Source organism: Schistocerca serialis, chromosome 4, assembly GCF_023864345.2.
Source record: "Schistocerca serialis cubense isolate TAMUIC-IGC-003099 chromosome 4, iqSchSeri2.2, whole genome shotgun sequence".
Classification (NCBI taxonomy): Eukaryota; Metazoa; Arthropoda; class Insecta; order Orthoptera; family Acrididae; genus Schistocerca; species Schistocerca serialis.
Genome location: NC_064641.1, coordinates 643471384 through 643489121, shown reverse-complemented (window position 1 = coordinate 643489121; position 17738 = coordinate 643471384). Strand labels below are relative to the sequence as shown.

The 17738-nt window shown below is 39.8% G+C and overlaps 1 protein-coding gene across 1 annotated transcript in view; it reads left to right on the top strand.

Annotated features, from left to right (window-relative positions):
- The window catches only part of LOC126475499 (COP9 signalosome complex subunit 3), a 103476-nt gene extending 87637 nt beyond the window's left edge, over nucleotides 1-15839 (top strand). The window contains exon 8 of the mRNA XM_050103406.1: nucleotides 15594-15839. Coding sequence (XP_049959363.1) covers nucleotides 15594-15749 — 156 coding nt within the window. The 3' untranslated portion in view covers nucleotides 15750-15839. The remainder of the gene's footprint in view (nucleotides 1-15593) is intronic.
- The last annotated feature ends 1899 nt before the right edge of the window (nucleotides 15840-17738 follow it).

Sequence of the window (17738 nt, the reverse complement as noted above, 5' to 3'; positions counted from 1 at the left end):
GTTGTTATTGTTTGCAAGCTCGTTAATATTCAACATAAACAGCACTCACTCACCTGTAGCATTCCTAAAGTTACTTCCACACTCAGTGACTCTCCATCGAAGACCAAATGGTGCATCCTCCGTACTAAGAAATCCTAAATTCAGTCACAAATTTCATGAGATAGTTTCAATAATAAGTGTAAGTATGTGTACTTGATCCACAGGCATTCTCAATGTATTGGGTTTAACACGGTCAATGTTTCTGACATCCATGTCAGATGACAAGGAGGAAGTCATTCTGTTTGTAATATCTCATTCTACATCTACATCTACATATATACTCTACTAGCGGAGGGCACAATTCACACCTAAGTTGTATTCCCCCACCCCCTCACCCCTCTGTTCCACTCGCGGATCGTGCGAGGGAAAAACGACTGTTTGAATGCCTTAGTATGAGCTATAATTTCCCTTATCTTTGAATGGTGATTATTGTGCAATTTGAAACATGGTGGTAATAATATATGCTCAACATCCTCAGTGAAGATTGAATTTCAGAATTTAGTGAGCAGCACATTTCGTTTAGTGTGCCGTCTATCTGCAAGTGTGTCCCACTTCAAACTTTCTATGAGATTTGTAATGTTCTCGCGATGGCTAAATGTACCAGTCATGAATCTTGCTGCTCTTCTTTGGGCCTTCTCAATCTCTTGAATCAGACCCAACTGGTAAGGGTTCCATACAAATGAAGAATACTCTAAGACTGGATGAACTAACGTATTGTAAGCTATTTTCTTTGTTGAAGGACTGCATCGCTTCAGGATTCCACCAATAAACCGCAATCTAGAGTTCGCCTTGCCCGTTAATTGTGTAATCTGATCATTCCATTTGAGATCATTTCAAATAGTCACACCCAGATACTTGACGGATGATACCACTTCCAAAGACTGTTCATTTATTTTGTACTCGTTCAGTAATGCGGATTTTTGCCTTGTTATACGCAGTAGGTTACACTTACTAATATTGAGTGATAACTGCCAGTCATTACACCACGCATTTATTTTCTGCAAATCCTCATCGATTTGTTCACAACTTTCGTGTGATACTACTTTCCTATAGACTACAGCATCATTGGCAAACAGTCTAATGCCGCTGTCAATACCATCAACCAGATTGTTTTTGTAAATCGTAAAAAGCAGTGGACCTATTACGCTGCCCTGGGCACACCTGAAGTTTCGCTTGTTTCTGTTGAAGTCACCCCGTTCAGACATACTGCTCCCTGTCTGTTAGAAAACTTTCTATCAACCACATATGTCATCAGATAGACCGAAGTGCGCACTTTTTGGAGCAAGTGACAGTGCAGAGCTGAGTCGAACGCCTTTCGAAAGTCAAGAAATATGGCATCAACCTAGGAGCCGGTATCTAGAGCCTGTTGTATATCATGCACAAAGAGGGCCAGCTGTGTCTCGCATGACCGCTGTTTCCTAAAACCGTGCTGGTTTCTGCAAATGAGCTTCTCAGAGCCTAGGAAGATCATTGTGTCTAAACCCAAAATATGTTCCATGGTTCTACAAAAAATTGATATCAGTGAAATTGGCCGGTAATTATGTGCATCCGATTTTCTACCCTTTTTATAGATTGCTATGACCTGGGCCTTCTTCCAGTCCCATCGAACTTTCCGCTGTTCCAATGATCTCTGGTAGATAATGGATAAGAATAGTGCTACATTTGTAGCATAGTCAACATAAAATCTTAGGGGGATACCGTCTGGGCCAGATGCCTTCCTGGCATCTAAGGATCTCAACTGTTTTACAATCCCATATACGCTAAACACTATGTCAGCCATCCTTGTGTTTGTTTGATAATTGAAAGGGGGAATGGTGCTGCAGTCCTCTACCATAAATGAGTTTTTGAAAGCTAGGTTTAGGATTTCAGCCTTCTGTTTATCATCATCAGTTACATTACCCATACTGGCAGTAAGAGAAGGTATTGAATTATTTGTAACGTTCATAGATTTTATGTACGACCAAAATTTTTGCGGCTATTTTTAGAATCTGCAGATAAAATATTGCATTCAAATTCATTAAAAGAATCCCTCATTGTCCTTCTGACAGCTGCTTTCATTTCGCATAATTTCTGTTTGTCAGCAGGGCAGTGACTACGTTTAAAACGACTGTGCAGAATTCTCTGCTTCCTCAGCAACTTCCTAATATGTTTGTTGTACCAAGGTGTATCCTTTCCCTCACTGTGCAGAATTCTCTGCTTCCTCAGCAACTTCCTAATATGTTTGTTGTACCAAGGTGTATCCTTTCCCTCCCCTATATTTTTGCTAGGCTCATACTTCTCTAGTAGCACATGGTGGGCAATACCTTTAAATTCCGACCGAAGATGCTAAATATCTTTGTGTCCCGCAGTGAATGCTTGGAGCTGACTATGAAGATATTCATTAATGACACTTGTATTTGCTGTCCCAAGCAAGAAAACTCTATGCTGTTTCTTTGGTTTTTTTTTGCAACTTCCACTGACATAGAAGCCACAATGACATTATGGTCGCTAATACCTTCTTCTAGATTAACATCCACAAAAAGATCGGGTCTGTTTGTCGCCAAAATATCTAATATGTTCCCAACTCGAGTTGGTTTTCTAACCACTTGCTCAGTGTTGTATGTTGAGAGCGCTCCTTGAATAACTTCACACTTTTACAGTTGGCACACCCACATCAGTGTCATGAACTGGTAATTTTTCAGGCCAACGGTTTGTTTCCCGTGGGGAAACCTAATCTAAAAAAAAACCCACAAGTACTGTGCTGCCCATGTAGCTGCTTCCTGTGTGTAGGCACCCCTAATCTATCGAGGGGCGTCCTACAACCTTCCACCCCACAGCGTTGGTCGAGGAATCTACAACCACTTTCGTCACAGAGTCAATGTAGCCTCTGGTTTAGCTTCTCCACTCGACTCCAAACCACACGACCCCAGTCTGCCCTGGATACAGTGCTGCAGATCGTAAGCTTGGATTCCACTCCTCAAGGGATGGAGGCCGCCTTTGCCAATTTAGCCAGCCACCGAAAGGACCCAAGGATTTCCTCGGAACCCCGACGACAGGCATCGTTGGTGCTGACATGTGCAACAATCTGCAGCTGGCTGCACCCCACACGCTCGATAGCCGCCGGAAGAGCCTCTTCCACATCCCGGACAAGGCCCCCCCGGCAAGCACCACGTGGAGTGAATGTTGGACTTCTTCCCCGCCCTAGCCGCTATGTTCTGAGGGGCTCCATGACCCGCTTAACATTGGAGCTCCCAATAACTAACAAACCCCTACCCCCACGTGCCTGTTCGGACCTTGCTGAAGGAGCGGCCACTATCCTGTCAGAAGGTGCATTCTGATCCAGCTCAGCCTCCCTCCCAGCATCAGATAGCACACTGAATCTATTAGCAAAGTGCATGGGATTGGCAGGAGCCTGTATCCCCCATGCAGCATTTGCCTTGAGGCTCGAGACCTCAACACAGTCTACCAGCCACACTGAGGTGGGAGTGGGCCAGCCTGCTCAGTCACACCTGAGGTCGGCCCAATGACAAAAAGCTGTGACATCCCCCTGCCCCCTGCACATCTAGTACAGCAGAGGCTGCCCCAGGCACCCCTTCCCCACCACACCGCAAGGTGGCACACTGGAGTTTGTTGACTGGCCAACAAAGCTTCCAGCTGCGTTTGGACTGTGACAACTCCTGCATCCGCACACAACAGACACAGTCCCTATCCATCTAGCTAATAACTGATTTACTACAAAAAAAAAACTTAGGAAACCTACTGCCACACAAGATTAACAGCTACACTATAGTTGGCAGAAAGGACACTTAATAATGAAAATAAAAATTTATGGTGGAAGCTAGATCTGGTGCTTATTTTCCTGCTAGGGGCTGTTTAGTGAATACTAAAGAATAAGACAGTGACCTACAGTAAACTACTATGGGCTATCTAGTGAGTATTATTAATGAATTAAACAGTGACCTACGGTTAGCTGCACCTACTGATTATCCCTCGTATTTGTAATGTAAACAAGCGTTTACGTACATGCGAAAGTGACCTAATAAAACTATAAAAACTGCTACCATAAATGTACCGAGTCTAAAGGACACTAATAAAGTTAAATACTGAGTATTGTACACTGACAGACTCAGGTACAAAACAAAACCTTTAGTTCAGAATGTAAAACACAAATACGAACTCTACTGTATAGGAACTGATGGGCTTACAGTACACGATCACTAAAGCCCACAACAAGCTAGGGAATTTAAGCAGACAGCGAGGTGAGTTTTAGCTTTCAGCTAACTAAACCATATGTAAGAAGGGCTCAGAAGTTGTATTGTAACACTGATTTACTCAGATATTGTAGTCTAATACTAATTTACCACGTATTTTACGTTTGCTTAACTGTTAACGGTCGCAGGTTGCGCTAGTCAAACGTATACAAGTGAGGTTAGAATTCACTGTCAGTATCACTATTCCTAATGAAACATATAAAAACTGCTACCTTCAATGTATCATGTCTAAATGACACTAATAAACATGAATACTAAGTATCGAACACTATCTTAAACTTATTAACCCTCATATGTATAATGTAAACAAACGTTTACGTACACGCGAAAATTAACCTAATAAAACGTATAAACACTGCTACCTTCAATGTATCAAGTCTAAATGACACTAATAATCGCAAATACTGAGTATTGTGCCCCGAATTAATTGATAATCCCATGTATTTAACATCGGTTAAGAATGTAAACAAACGTTTGCGTATACGCGGAACTGTCCTAAACAGAAACTTTGCTTATCTTATTGAGACGCAAATAAAAACTGAAACCTTCAATTTATCACGTCTATCTGACACTAAAGTGTGTAAATACAGCAAAAGCAATTAATTACTAGCTGAATTACTTATCTTGTAACACAGCAAGCGAAAAGCGCTGTTTGAGTTCAGAATATGTTATAAAATCCTACAGCAAATGGGTGCCAAGGGTATTGAACAGTATTTTGGTGGATTACTTCTGCTACCCTTCTTGCAAGTGGATGTGACGTGTGCTCTCTTTCAACTACTGGGTGCATTTTTTTAATTCAAGAGATCTACGGTATATTATGGTTAAAAGATGTGCTTACTAAGCCACAAATTCAGTATAGAATCTAATAGGGATTCCATTGGGGCCAGGAGCTTTATTCAATTTTATTGATTTGAGCTGTTTCTCAATGTCAGCTGACACTGTTATCTATTTCACTTATCTTTGCTGCAGTGGTGTGAAGGTGATGCTCTTTGATTTTCCTTTGTAAAAGGAACATTCAGAAACTGAGTTCAGCATTTCTGCTTTTGCTTTGCTACCTTCAGTTTCAGTCCCTGTCTCATCCATGAGTATCTGGACAATAACTTTACAAATGACCAGAATTTCTTTGGGTTCTGTGAGAGATCCTTTGATAATATTCTACTATGGTAGTCATTAAAGGCTTCATGCATTGCCTTCTTGACAGCCAAATGTGTTTTATTCAGAATCTCTCTATCTATAGCCCCATAATTTGTTTTACACCTATTACGCAGTAGTCTCTATTTCCTTAGAAGTTATTTCACAAGAGACTGTATACCACATAGGGCCCCTCTCATCACGAAATGTTCTACTGCGTACATTTCTGTCCAGTGCACGGTCAGCTACTATTTTAGACTTGAGACACAGGTTTCTCTTCAGAGCTAAAAGTTTCCAAATTTCTCATTTAGATATGACCTTACTGCCTCTTTATCTCGCATGTTCAACATACACGCATCAAAGAAAGTTTTGCATCACCTCGGTTCCGAGAGTTCCAGAACCTGTACAGAAAATTAGAATAGATATCAACATAAACATCATTTCCACCCTTTTTATTGCTCATGAAAACCACACATAGCATAATGTACCACCATACAGCGAGACCTTCAGAGGTGGTGTTCCAGATTGCTGTACACATCGGTACCTCTAATACCCAGGAGCATGTCCTCTTGCATTGATGCATGCCTTTATTCATTGTGGCATACTATCCACAAGTTCATCAAGGTACTGTTGGTCCAGATTGTCCCACTCCTCAGCGGCGATTCAGTATAGATCCCTCAGAGTGGTTTGTGGGTCATGTCGTCCATAAACAGCCCTTTTCAATCTATCCCAGGCATGTTCGATAGGGTTCATGTCTGGAGAACATGCTGGTCACTCTAGTCAAGGGATGTCGTTATCCTGAAGGAAATCATTCACAAGATGTGCATGATGGGGGGTGCGAATTTTCGTCCATGAAGATGAATGCCTGCCAATATGCAGCCAATATGGTTGCACTATCGGTCGGAGGATGGCATTCACATATCGTACAGCCTTTAAGGCGCCTTCCATGACCGCCAGTGTCGTATGTTGACCCCACATAATCCCACCCCAAAACATGTTGTTGGGTATATCTGTTCGACATGTTGTTGGGTATATCTGTACTGCGCTGCATGGTGTCATGGTTGCAAAGATGGATATCGGGAATGAAGTTGTGCATCATGCAGCTTATTTCGCAGTTTGAACTATAACACGATGTCCTGTGGCTGCACAAATAGCGTTATTCAACATGGTGGTGTTGCTGTCAGAGTTTCTCAGAGTCATAATCCGTAGGTAGCAGTCATCCACTGCAGTAGTAGCCCTTGGATGGCCTGAGCGAGGCTGTCATCGACAGTTCCTGTCTCTCTGTATCTCCTCCACGTCCAAACAACATCGCTTTGGTTCACTCCTAGACACTTCCCTTGTTGAGAACCCTTCCTGGCACAGTAACAATGCAGACACAATCTAACCGTGTGACATGGTTGAACTACAGACAACACGAGCCGTGTACCTCCTTCCTGGTGGAATGACTGGAACAGATCGGTTGTTGGACCACTCTGTGGAATAGGCGCTGCTCATGCATGGTTGTTACATCTTTAGGTGTGCTTCAAACTCTGACACTTCATCGTGAATGTTCAGCAGTTGATCAATGGAATTTTAATACACTCACCTGTGGGAGACATTTTTTGGATCTTACATTGATACTTCAGGGTCTCCTGTTGCTACGGATGAAGAGTTGCTAAATCAAAAAAAAAAAAAAAAAAAAAAAATCAACTACCTGAGTAGCAGCCTGTGATGTGTAGTGCCTATCTGACCCCTTTAGGGGGGACCTTAAATTCTCAACCCTATGGCACAAGTCTAGGAAATAGCAGCCTAACATGCCACTAAATCGTCCCAAGTATCTGATTCAGGCCTTCCACTTTTCTCAAAACAAGGGGACAGTGCTGCAGATTGTGAGCTTTGTTGAAGCTCTTTGAGTGTGGCTGGTCTTTTCAACCTCCTCTGATAGCCACTTGAATGGTCCAGTTATGACCTTGCAGCCCCAGGCATCATTTGTTGCAGTGTGCATAATATGTAGTAGAGGTGGATTGTTCCAGTTTTTAAGACAAGCTGGAATACAGGTGTGTACAATGACACACTGGTATTACTGTGGTGGAATTGCGAGATTATGGCACATGTGTTGTGTAAATTATGACTACATTTAGAAATCTTTTCTGTAAGAATCAGTATAGATTGTACAAACACCTTCCATCTAGAACCCAGAAGACTGTAGAGGGTGGAGTGCAAGGTGATTAATGTTTCTTAATTTCCGGAAAGTCTTCAATTCAATAGTGTTCTGCTGTTTTGGAAACAAAATGTTTTCTTACAGCATTATCAGGTAGAATAGTCATTGGATTGAAGATTTCTTAACAAACAAAATTAACTGTTGATTCTCAATTGGTAGGTATCATCAAAAGTAAATTGTCTTTTGTTGCATACCAAATAAGTGTAGTAGGACAATGATAAATACTGGTAGTAGCTCTCTGAAAAGGCAACACAGATATATATGGCAGGTTGTATAATTACAAAATTGTTATGAAACACAAGAAGATATGTACATGATCAACACTTTGCACAAATACAGGCAGCTGACACTCGATATAAAGGAATGTAATGTAACGAACATAAAAAGACAAAAAGACATGATATTATTTGCCTATGCAATTAGTGAGGAGCAGCTAATCACTGGAATCAGTCACAACTGTCAAATGCTGCAGACTACCCATTGGCAGTAATTCGAGGTGTAGTGGCTACACAAATCTAGTTGTAAGGAAGACAGTTTGATTCTTGTCTGGTGTTCATTGGAAGAATCCTGAGAAAATATAATTGATTCATTAATTGCATTGCTTGCAAAGCCTTTGTCTAATTGATTCTTGAGTGTTGTACAGGGTGCAGCAGCATTCATAGCGTAATTTGACTTACATAGTACAATGACATACTGCAGGAATGCGCGCAAGCTCATTCCGCATTCGTGTACTAATGAGCTGCCATTTCGAGTGTGACAGTGTGAAAGTTATTTCAAGAATAACAACTCTGTTATTGCTACCCAGTGGCTATTTCGGCAACATTTCAACTTGGGATGTCATGGGAAAGTTCCAGATGGATGGACCATTGTGAAGTGGATACGTGTGTTTCGAACAACAGGTTCTGTTTGGAGTGGCAAACCGGGAAGAAGTGAAAGAACTGTGCAGACACCAGAAGCTGTGGAAAACATCCGTGCTGCACTATTGTGTAGCCCAAAAAGATCTGCTCGTCATCATGCGCAAACTGTGCATATGTCCGATCGCTCATTCAGGAGAATATTGCTCGAAGATCTCTATTTTCACCCATATAAGCTGTAGATTTTTCAGGAAATTAGGCCTTGTGATTGTTTTTTTTTTTAATGAAACCTTCTGCTCAACCATGCGTGATCTCCTTCGCCACCATCCTGATGGCAGATGAAGCTCATTTCGAGTTATGTGGTTCAGTGAATAAACAGAATATGTGTTATTGGAGTGATGTAAACCCGCATGAACTGCACATCAAGCCCTTGCAAAGTTCTCGTGTCACAGTGTTTTGTGGAATTACTTCCTTTGCAATTATTGGCCCTTACTTTTTTGAGGATGACAGCGGCATGGCTGTAACTGTCACCAGTGAATGTTACCTAAGGATGCTGCAAGACTTAGTTCTTCCCCAATTAGGTATGGTCGATGTGGATGTGGAACAATTATGGTTTCAAAAAGACAGCGACTTTGCATACAGCCAGCATTTGCATGGATTTCTTGCGACATACATTTCCCGGTAGAGTAATTTCCCGTTTTGGTGACATATCCGGGCCGCTTTGCTCATCTGACCTTTCACGTGCAGACTTTCTCCTTTGGTGCTACCTGAAGCAAGAAGTGTTCCGAACACTTTGTGCCACCATTCCTGAGTTGAAGGATCACATCAGAACTGCCGTCAGCAATGTCCCAGGGAATACATTATGCCGAGTTATGGAAAGCTTCTAACACCGCCTAGATGGGGCATCATTTGACAGGAGTCAAATTCAAAAATTAATCCATGCAATGGACAATGACTTATGCATTAGTAAGTGGCATACCTTTAACTATTAATTGAAATAAGAGGTAATAAATAAATTACAGTTACTGCCTGTTGGTGTGTTTTTAATATCCTACTATGAACGCCGCCGCAGCCTGTACATCTGTTTGGGACATTTCCTTAGTGGAATCAACAAAATAGAGTGAAATGCTACATGCGTAATGGAAAGCTTACTCTTAAAATTCAGAATATATGCAGTCCTAAATATGTGGACACAGCCTTTATTTCCACTCATAAGCATCTTATGTGATGACAGTGAGGGAAAAAATTAGAGAAATTTACATGGAAATTTATCAATAGTTGTTCTTTCATGCACAATCCTTGAGTCAAGTATCTTGGAAGTAAAATATTGGTACACTGTGTATTTTCTCTCACAGACTGTATAGTGGCTTGTGGAGTACAGATTTGCTGCTGTAGTGTTAGATGATGATGATGTATTCACAACAAGTACAGGAAAAAAATCTATCATTGAAAAAATGCTCTATGTATTATTTGATACAGATATGCTAGATATATTCCATCAGACATGTTGTTTCAAAATAAAGAACATAGACACACAAAAATCATTAGAGACTTTATATTGCTTTGTGCAGAATCATATAGTGGTCAAAATAAATGTTACATATTGCTTTATTGTCAATACTAGTCATAATAGGAAACAAAACTGAGTTTGTTCGCTCAGATAAAGTCATAAGAAAACAAACATAAAAAATATAAGCACATTTCCACTTGATAAATGCAGTCAAAAAAACAAAATCTTACAAAAGATCCCGCCGCGAACAGTACAGTTTCTTCTCCCTGTCATCTTAAATAACACATTGTTTATGAACCAGTTGGCCTTCCTCATAATTGGAGACACTTTTGAATGTCATACATGAAATGTATTTGCAGTTGCGAATTTGGACAAACATCGGTTGTATAATGGAATAACAAAATGAAAATCTGTTCTGGACTGCAGTGTTGTATCCTGCCTACTTGTAGAATATGGGGTGCCTAGGAAACCTGCTTTCTCATGTCGCTAGACAACAATCCAAGCAAATCATACTAATGGATTTTATTTACAGAAAATAAATGACATTACCTAACTTTGAGAAATTTACAATGATGTGTCGCAAGCAAAGGGCAACATGCAACATAAGCAGACTCTTCAGTATATACAGTTTGTGAAACAAGAGAAGTAATACAGTTCCTAAGTCACTGCCATACAAGTGCCTATTCTTGATGCCGATGTGGAAGTCATAGAACTGCTAGTCTTCAACTGGACCACAGCCAGGCAGCACAGCAGTAACATCCTCCTCGTGTCAAGGGTGCTGTCATCGGGTTGTCGTCATATAGAGGGGTCAGTCCGCATGCAGTTGGCTAACATCTTCACAGCCCTCTCTGTTGTAACGTTCCTGACCGGCGTGCCGGTTCTTTACTTTACACCAGAACAATATCGTACTTTTGAATGTGGATTGACATACTCCTTATCAAATTGTTCAGGTACAGGATATTGTCCCATTCCTCCACAGTGGGCTCAATGATGCCCTGTCTCTGGTGGAACAGGACAGTTGCTAACTGCTCATTGTAACAAGACCAGTACATTCTCAGTGCAGTTACATCTGGAGAATATGGAGGCCATTCCATCCGAATGATTTTATGCTCTCATAGGTAGGCATTGACAAGATTATGACAAAGCAGGTGTGCATTGTCATCCTTTAGTGTGAAACCTGCTCCAATATGTTCACCAGATGGAGCTACAGTGTGTGCAAGAAAGCTGTCCTGACACTTCACACCGGTCATCTTCCTATGTATTGGCACATGGGGTGTCCTGTGGCCATCATGATTCCACCCCAAAACGATAATAGTTTCTGTTGACACCTGCAGTCCTATAGCTGTTTAGAATTACTGCCTTGGACATGCAGCATTGTGTTGCTGTTATACACATATATTGTTCCTACAAACTTGTTTTTCTTCAGCAGCCAATTTGTGACAATCCTCTGCAGATCCTGTCGCTAGAAATTTTTTCCAGATTATAGAGACATCACTTTGAAACACAGTGACATTCGCCATGACATCCACCTCTCTCTCCTACCTGTTACATTAGAGTGGCCATGCGGAGCCCCTGATTGTATGTTATTGTTGTCTGAACCATATTGAAACAACAAATCTCTTTTAATCACACACAGCATAAGCACTGCAATGTTTACAGGTGACACGGTTGCCAAGACTGCACATACTGCCTCCTCAGGTAGGAACAAAACAGCCGAGTGTATTGGTATCATAACATATTTCTGGATAACAACATTCAGTATTAAATTTTTGGCAATATGCAACATGTATTTTGACCACTGTATTAACATATAATTTATTTATTTGAAGATTCTATGATAGTGATAATATTCCTTGTCACAGGAGGTATAAATATTCAGCTGTTGTGATTGAATTATGTTGATATGTGAAATAAATGGTAAGCAAGAATATGATAATTTGAAGTAATGGATCCTGAATTTTTAAGCTTTAGAGAAACAAAAATTATGCAGACAGGCAATCAACTTTTTGTCCTCCATTAAAGAGGAGTAACAGATCTGAAACTGCAAGTGAAACATTTTCGGATATTCTAAAATATTCATCTGTAACTGTTATGGCAAATTAGTATGATGAATATCAGTTAACTTGTACTTCTGTGTGCACACCAGCTGAAAATCGGGGTATTTGTTTCTAGTCTGTGATGTGTCAGTAACATATTAGAAGGGAATGATTAAGTGTTAACTTGTTAATTATGGCTACAAGTTCTAATTATCACTTGCACTCGAGAAAAACTTAAAATTATTGAAGAAGCCGAGAATGTTAGGAACTGTGCTATGGGAAGAAAGTACAATGTGAGTGAGGGTTGTATGCATGATTGGCACAAAAACAAAACATGGCTTCAAGAAGCGAGCAGTAATCACCAGGCATTTTGCAGACAAAAAGCTAAGCATCCAGACCTCAAAAAAGGCTCTGCATTCATGTAGATAAGAAGCAACAATACGGATGCACAGTGACTAATGAAATGTTCCAAAGAACTAGGCAGCAATGGTTTCAAAGCTAGCTGGGGCTGGCTATCAAGATTTTCCAATCGAAATGGATTAGATTCCATAGGAAAACTACCATTGCTCAATGGCTTCCTGGCAACTATGAGGAAAAAGTAGTGAATTTTCACTGCTATGTGATAAATTTGTGCCACAAACATTGCTGTGTATTATTGCAAATTGGTGACGTGGCTCAAATGTGAGTCTAATTTGAGATGCCGCTTGACAACACAATGAACGGGAAAGGGAAATCCAGTGTCATGATACGAACTAGTGACAATGAGGAGCAAAGATGTACCATGCCATGGACAAAAGCTACCATCTCATGTGATATTTAAAAGGAAAACTATTCTGAAAATATCAGTAAAAGGCATATTCATAGTGTATATGCCCCAGGACAACTGAGAAGTCCACGAAAAATGGAATTTTCTCTTTCGGAAAACCCAAAAAGTTTTTAGAATTCTGGGAATTGTTCAGTGTTTTAGTTTTCATTTACATTTTTGTAAGTCAAATTTTTGTAATTTTGACTGGTAAGAACTGTGATACTGTAACAAAGAATTTCATTTTAGTCCACCACTGCAGAATAATACTGCACCAGTAAAACATAAAGAAGAGAATAACACCAAAATAAAACTTTAGCTGCAAATAAAATGTGTCATTTACAAGAATAAAACACAGTGCAGACACAAGCGTCTACCAACACAAAAATATGTCAAAGGCTTTAGAATAAGGACTGTACAATACTTTTAACAATTAACTGCTTTCAATGAGTGTGACGTCACAACTGTTTCTTTCCTTAACAGTTGCAGGAAAGTATTGTGAATGGTAGTTTCACTCGCAGCAATTTAAACTGTGCTCTTAGGTACTGCCTAACCACACCCTCAGAAAAAAAAGCAACTAAAGATTTTTAACAAGCAATATTACATGTGAAAGTTTAACTTTTCTTGTAGCTATACTGTACGTATATTAATTTCAATCAATAACTTTTCCTATTTGTGTGTTCGCAATGCTCTGCAGTAATGTACCTTTTGACTAACTACATCAAGTGTCCTATGCTGTGAATATTTGCTGTCATTGGCTGGTGAGATAATGTGACAAGAGCTATGATTGGCTGATGAAAGCGCATCATGATCTCAGTTTCAGTGTTTCAGAAGCTACCGTGCTGTATTTGGTGGAATTCGTATTTATACTTTTGTAACACAAAAATTTGAAGTGTACATGGTGATGTGCATCAGAGATCTTTCTGAAACATGTTGCTTTTTGCTGGGTTTCATTTCCTAAAGTGTCAGGAAGTTCTATGCTGGTGTATAAAATCTTTACCATAAAAAGGATTGGTAAGCTTTACAGCTCCAAGGGAAAGTGTATTGTCACTTAACGTATAAAATGTACTTCCACCAGGGGTATAATATCTTTCAAACTGTGGTATAGTGCATTTTCACCCAGGAAAAAGTTTACTTTTAACTGGGAAAAATCCGGGAAATTTTTTTCTTGTCCACATGTACATAACTAATTTGAGAGGATGGATGTACAATGACATTTTGTTTGACTGTGGTGTATGTTTGGTAACATTGCCCAGGTGCCTTGCTGACTTTACATGACATGTTGGTCCTGGACAAATTCTGCAGACATACAACAGAGGAAGTGCAAAACAAATCACTAAAATGAAAAACTGACTCGGTCATTATCCCTGGAGGCCTAACATCCATCCTACAACCACTCTATATGTGTATAATCAGCCTTTCAGAGCTGCACTTATTCAGCAATATACACTACGGATAGCCAGTGAAAACCCCTAGTTCACACTGAGTGGAAAAGTTAAGTGGTCGGATTTGTCACAGATTTGTGATTGGGTAGAATGTGCACGAGACTCCATTCCGCTACCACTGGTGGAACAATCCTTAAAAAAATCTGATATCACAAATTTACTGAACAGAACCGAGGACGATTCTCTATGGGAAGATGACAATGACAACAATGATTCTTCAGTTAGTGGTGGTGGTGAATAGAATTATTATATTAGAATAATTTTTTGTAAATAAAACACAAATTAAAACCAGCATTTCTTTTTTTTCCCCTCCTTAAAATTAGGATGTGCATATGTTTTTCACATATACAATACTCAGTTGTTTATGTCCTAAGCTTGCATAGTCATTGAACTGTTAGGGATGCTTACCACTTGGTGACAACATTAAATTATTGTGGTGTACTGAAAAGCTCCTGTGACCATTGCAATAATCTAGTTGGGAACATATGTATTTGTCTGATGGAGTAAGTAAGAAACAGTGATCCGAAGAAAGACTGTTTTGTCACTTTTTTGTGCCCACATAAAACGGAGTTTGCATGTTGATGCTAGTGAACACAGTATGTGTTGCTACATAAATGGCATTGATTTGCAGTCTAATGAAATCAGTATGGCATGAGATGAAAAAACTTGATTGGAAACTTATGTCCCAACTTTCCAGTTGTCTTCCTACTACTATTATTATTTTGGTGTGTTATGGAGGTCTTCATTAACCTTATCACTTGAATTTATTTAATGAATGGGCAAGATGTTGAGCCTTGGTTGTAACGCTTGCCAGCATATATGTAGTGTAATGCAAAAATATCAGAAGGAATGAAATATCCATAAGTACATTTATACTCCAGAACTTGTGTTGTTGTTCTGTTTACATTTCGTTGTAAACAATAAAACAAAAGCTGAGACTTATATAACTTTGTGGAGGTACGGTGTCATTTGAGATGCAAGTGACGAGCTTAATTACTGCTGATCCAGCATCAGACTCGACAGTGAATATACATTGTGATGTGTAGTGTGAGGTGCGTCAGCACATTGCTGCAAAAATTTCTGGCCACTGTTACAGTGTTGACAATGAAATGAAAAAGTGCTATCCTTTTAAAAATTATTTCCTGTTTGATTAGTCAGTTTATCAGCTATTTTATTCTACAGCAACAGTGCTCAATATGTTCATTGTGATTGGCTTTTTCATTGTTTTCATTTAAAGTGGTACTGTACTTACCCCAGGTAATTGAATTTGTGGGACACTTATTTTCATTCTTAATAATATAACACAAATTCTGCTTTATCTAACAGATGGCTGTTTGCACTGACTTGGATCGAAAAATGCAGACAATGGAGGAGGAAATTATGGTTAACCCAGTATTTGTGAAGAAGTCTTGTGGAGCCCAAGATGATGATTTACCACCTGCAACAACACCTGCGTCTAAAATTACGACTTATTCTATGTGAACACTCACGTGTCTTAAATATTTTTCTGTGATAGAATGTTTCGCCTACACTCTTATTTTATGTTTGTATTAATAAACAATACTGAACAAATATACTTATTAATTATTTGGAATACCATTTATTTCAGAATGAAATTATAAAAGCACATAGTTTTTATTTTATGCAGATGGTCATTAAGTGTGAGAGCATCTATTTTGAATTAGAGAGATAATGATCTAAAGAGCATGTTCCCAAGATATATTGTAATTACTTGGTTCATTTCATGGATCATAATTATGATCTCTCATCATGATTTGCAATGATTCAGTTTACAATTATAATACACTTCTTCAGTGAAATATATGGCAGCATGCATGACCGTTTATGATTCTCTCTTACATTACACACTCGCAGAGGTATGCGTGCATGGAAATTGTCAAGCAGATGTATCAGTTTGTTTTTTAAGTTAATTATACTATCTGCTAGACTCTTTGACATTGCTGGGCATATGGGCAAACATTTTTATTGCTCAACATCCAACTTCTTTTGCAACACTAAAGATGAGCGATTGGTAATGTAAGTCATTTCTCCTTCTAAAGTTTTTTTTTTCCCTTTGCTACAGTTTTCAAATTGCATTGGATGTTGACACCAAACTTCATAAGGAAGTAAATGTGTTGTTAAGTTGCTGTCAGAAAGTCCAACTGTTAACAGAGCTATCTACAAGGTGTTCTGAAGGGGATGTAGCAAACATAGCAAATTATTGTTATTATGAACTTCTATTCAACAAACCCTTTCTGCCTCAGCGAAGAATTGCCATTGATGATGCCATATAACATCAGAAAATTAAAATAGGACAATTTTTGATGTTTTCATCAACATGGTAAAAATGACATTCCTTTCCTCTGTTTAGTTTGTTGTTCCTATCCAGGAATTGCCATTATCATAATGCACTGTCCAGTCACATTAATGTGACCACCTGTCAAAATGCTGAAAAACAGCCTTTTGCACTGCAGGACATTCAGGAAGAGAGTGAATGAGATTCTGAGATACTGGCAGGGATATCCATGCAGATGCCAGTGTCGTGATCGGCTGTGCTAGGTTTCTCAGTTGGGAATCCACGGCATGAACAGTCCAGTCGGTCCCACAAATTCTTGATTGGCTTTAAATTCAGGGTATAATGGTTGCTAGGGGAACACTCGTCCCTGTGCACTGCAAGCTGTGTGACATGTTGTATTGTCCTGCTGGTAGATGCCATTGTCCCAAGGAAAAACAAACTGTGTGTAGGGGTAGACATGGTTACCAAGGACAGATGCAGACCTGTGTTGATCCATTGTGCCTTCCAGAATGACGAGATCATGCAGGGAATGCTAGGAAAACATTCCCCAGACCATAAAGCTCTCGTGTGATTGCAGGGTGTTTGCATTCAGATGTTTCACACCCTACACACCAGCAGCCATCTGTCCGAGGGAGCATAAAACCGGATTTGGCTGAAAAGGCCGCTTGTCGCTAGTCAGTGGATGTCCAGTTGCGGTACTGGCAGGCAAATTCCAGCCTTTGTCACTGATGAGCAATAACCGGCATGGGTATATGAACCAGGAGCCCTCTGTACAGGCACATACACAGGAACTTTTGCTGAACGTTCATTGTTGGTAGCCCCTTGGTTCATCTGGGTGCTCAGTTGCTCAACTGTTCCATGTCTTCAGCCCATTTTCCCCATCTTAAATCATATGTATTGTCAAGGCTCTCCTGCATTGGAATAGCATCGAAGTTCGTGTGTACTGGAGAAATCCTTCCTGTTTCTCAGGTGTTAATGCTCTATTGATCTGATGGAATTATATTTTTCTTGAGACAAGTGAGTCTCAACTGTATCTTCGATAACAATAGAAGCTGAAGAAATGAGTTAAAATTTGTGCCACGGCTGGGACTCTTAACTTGGGTCTCCTGCTTACTAGGCAGATATGCTACACATGACTCCATTGCAGCAGTATGGTTAACACAGCTTTAGGGACT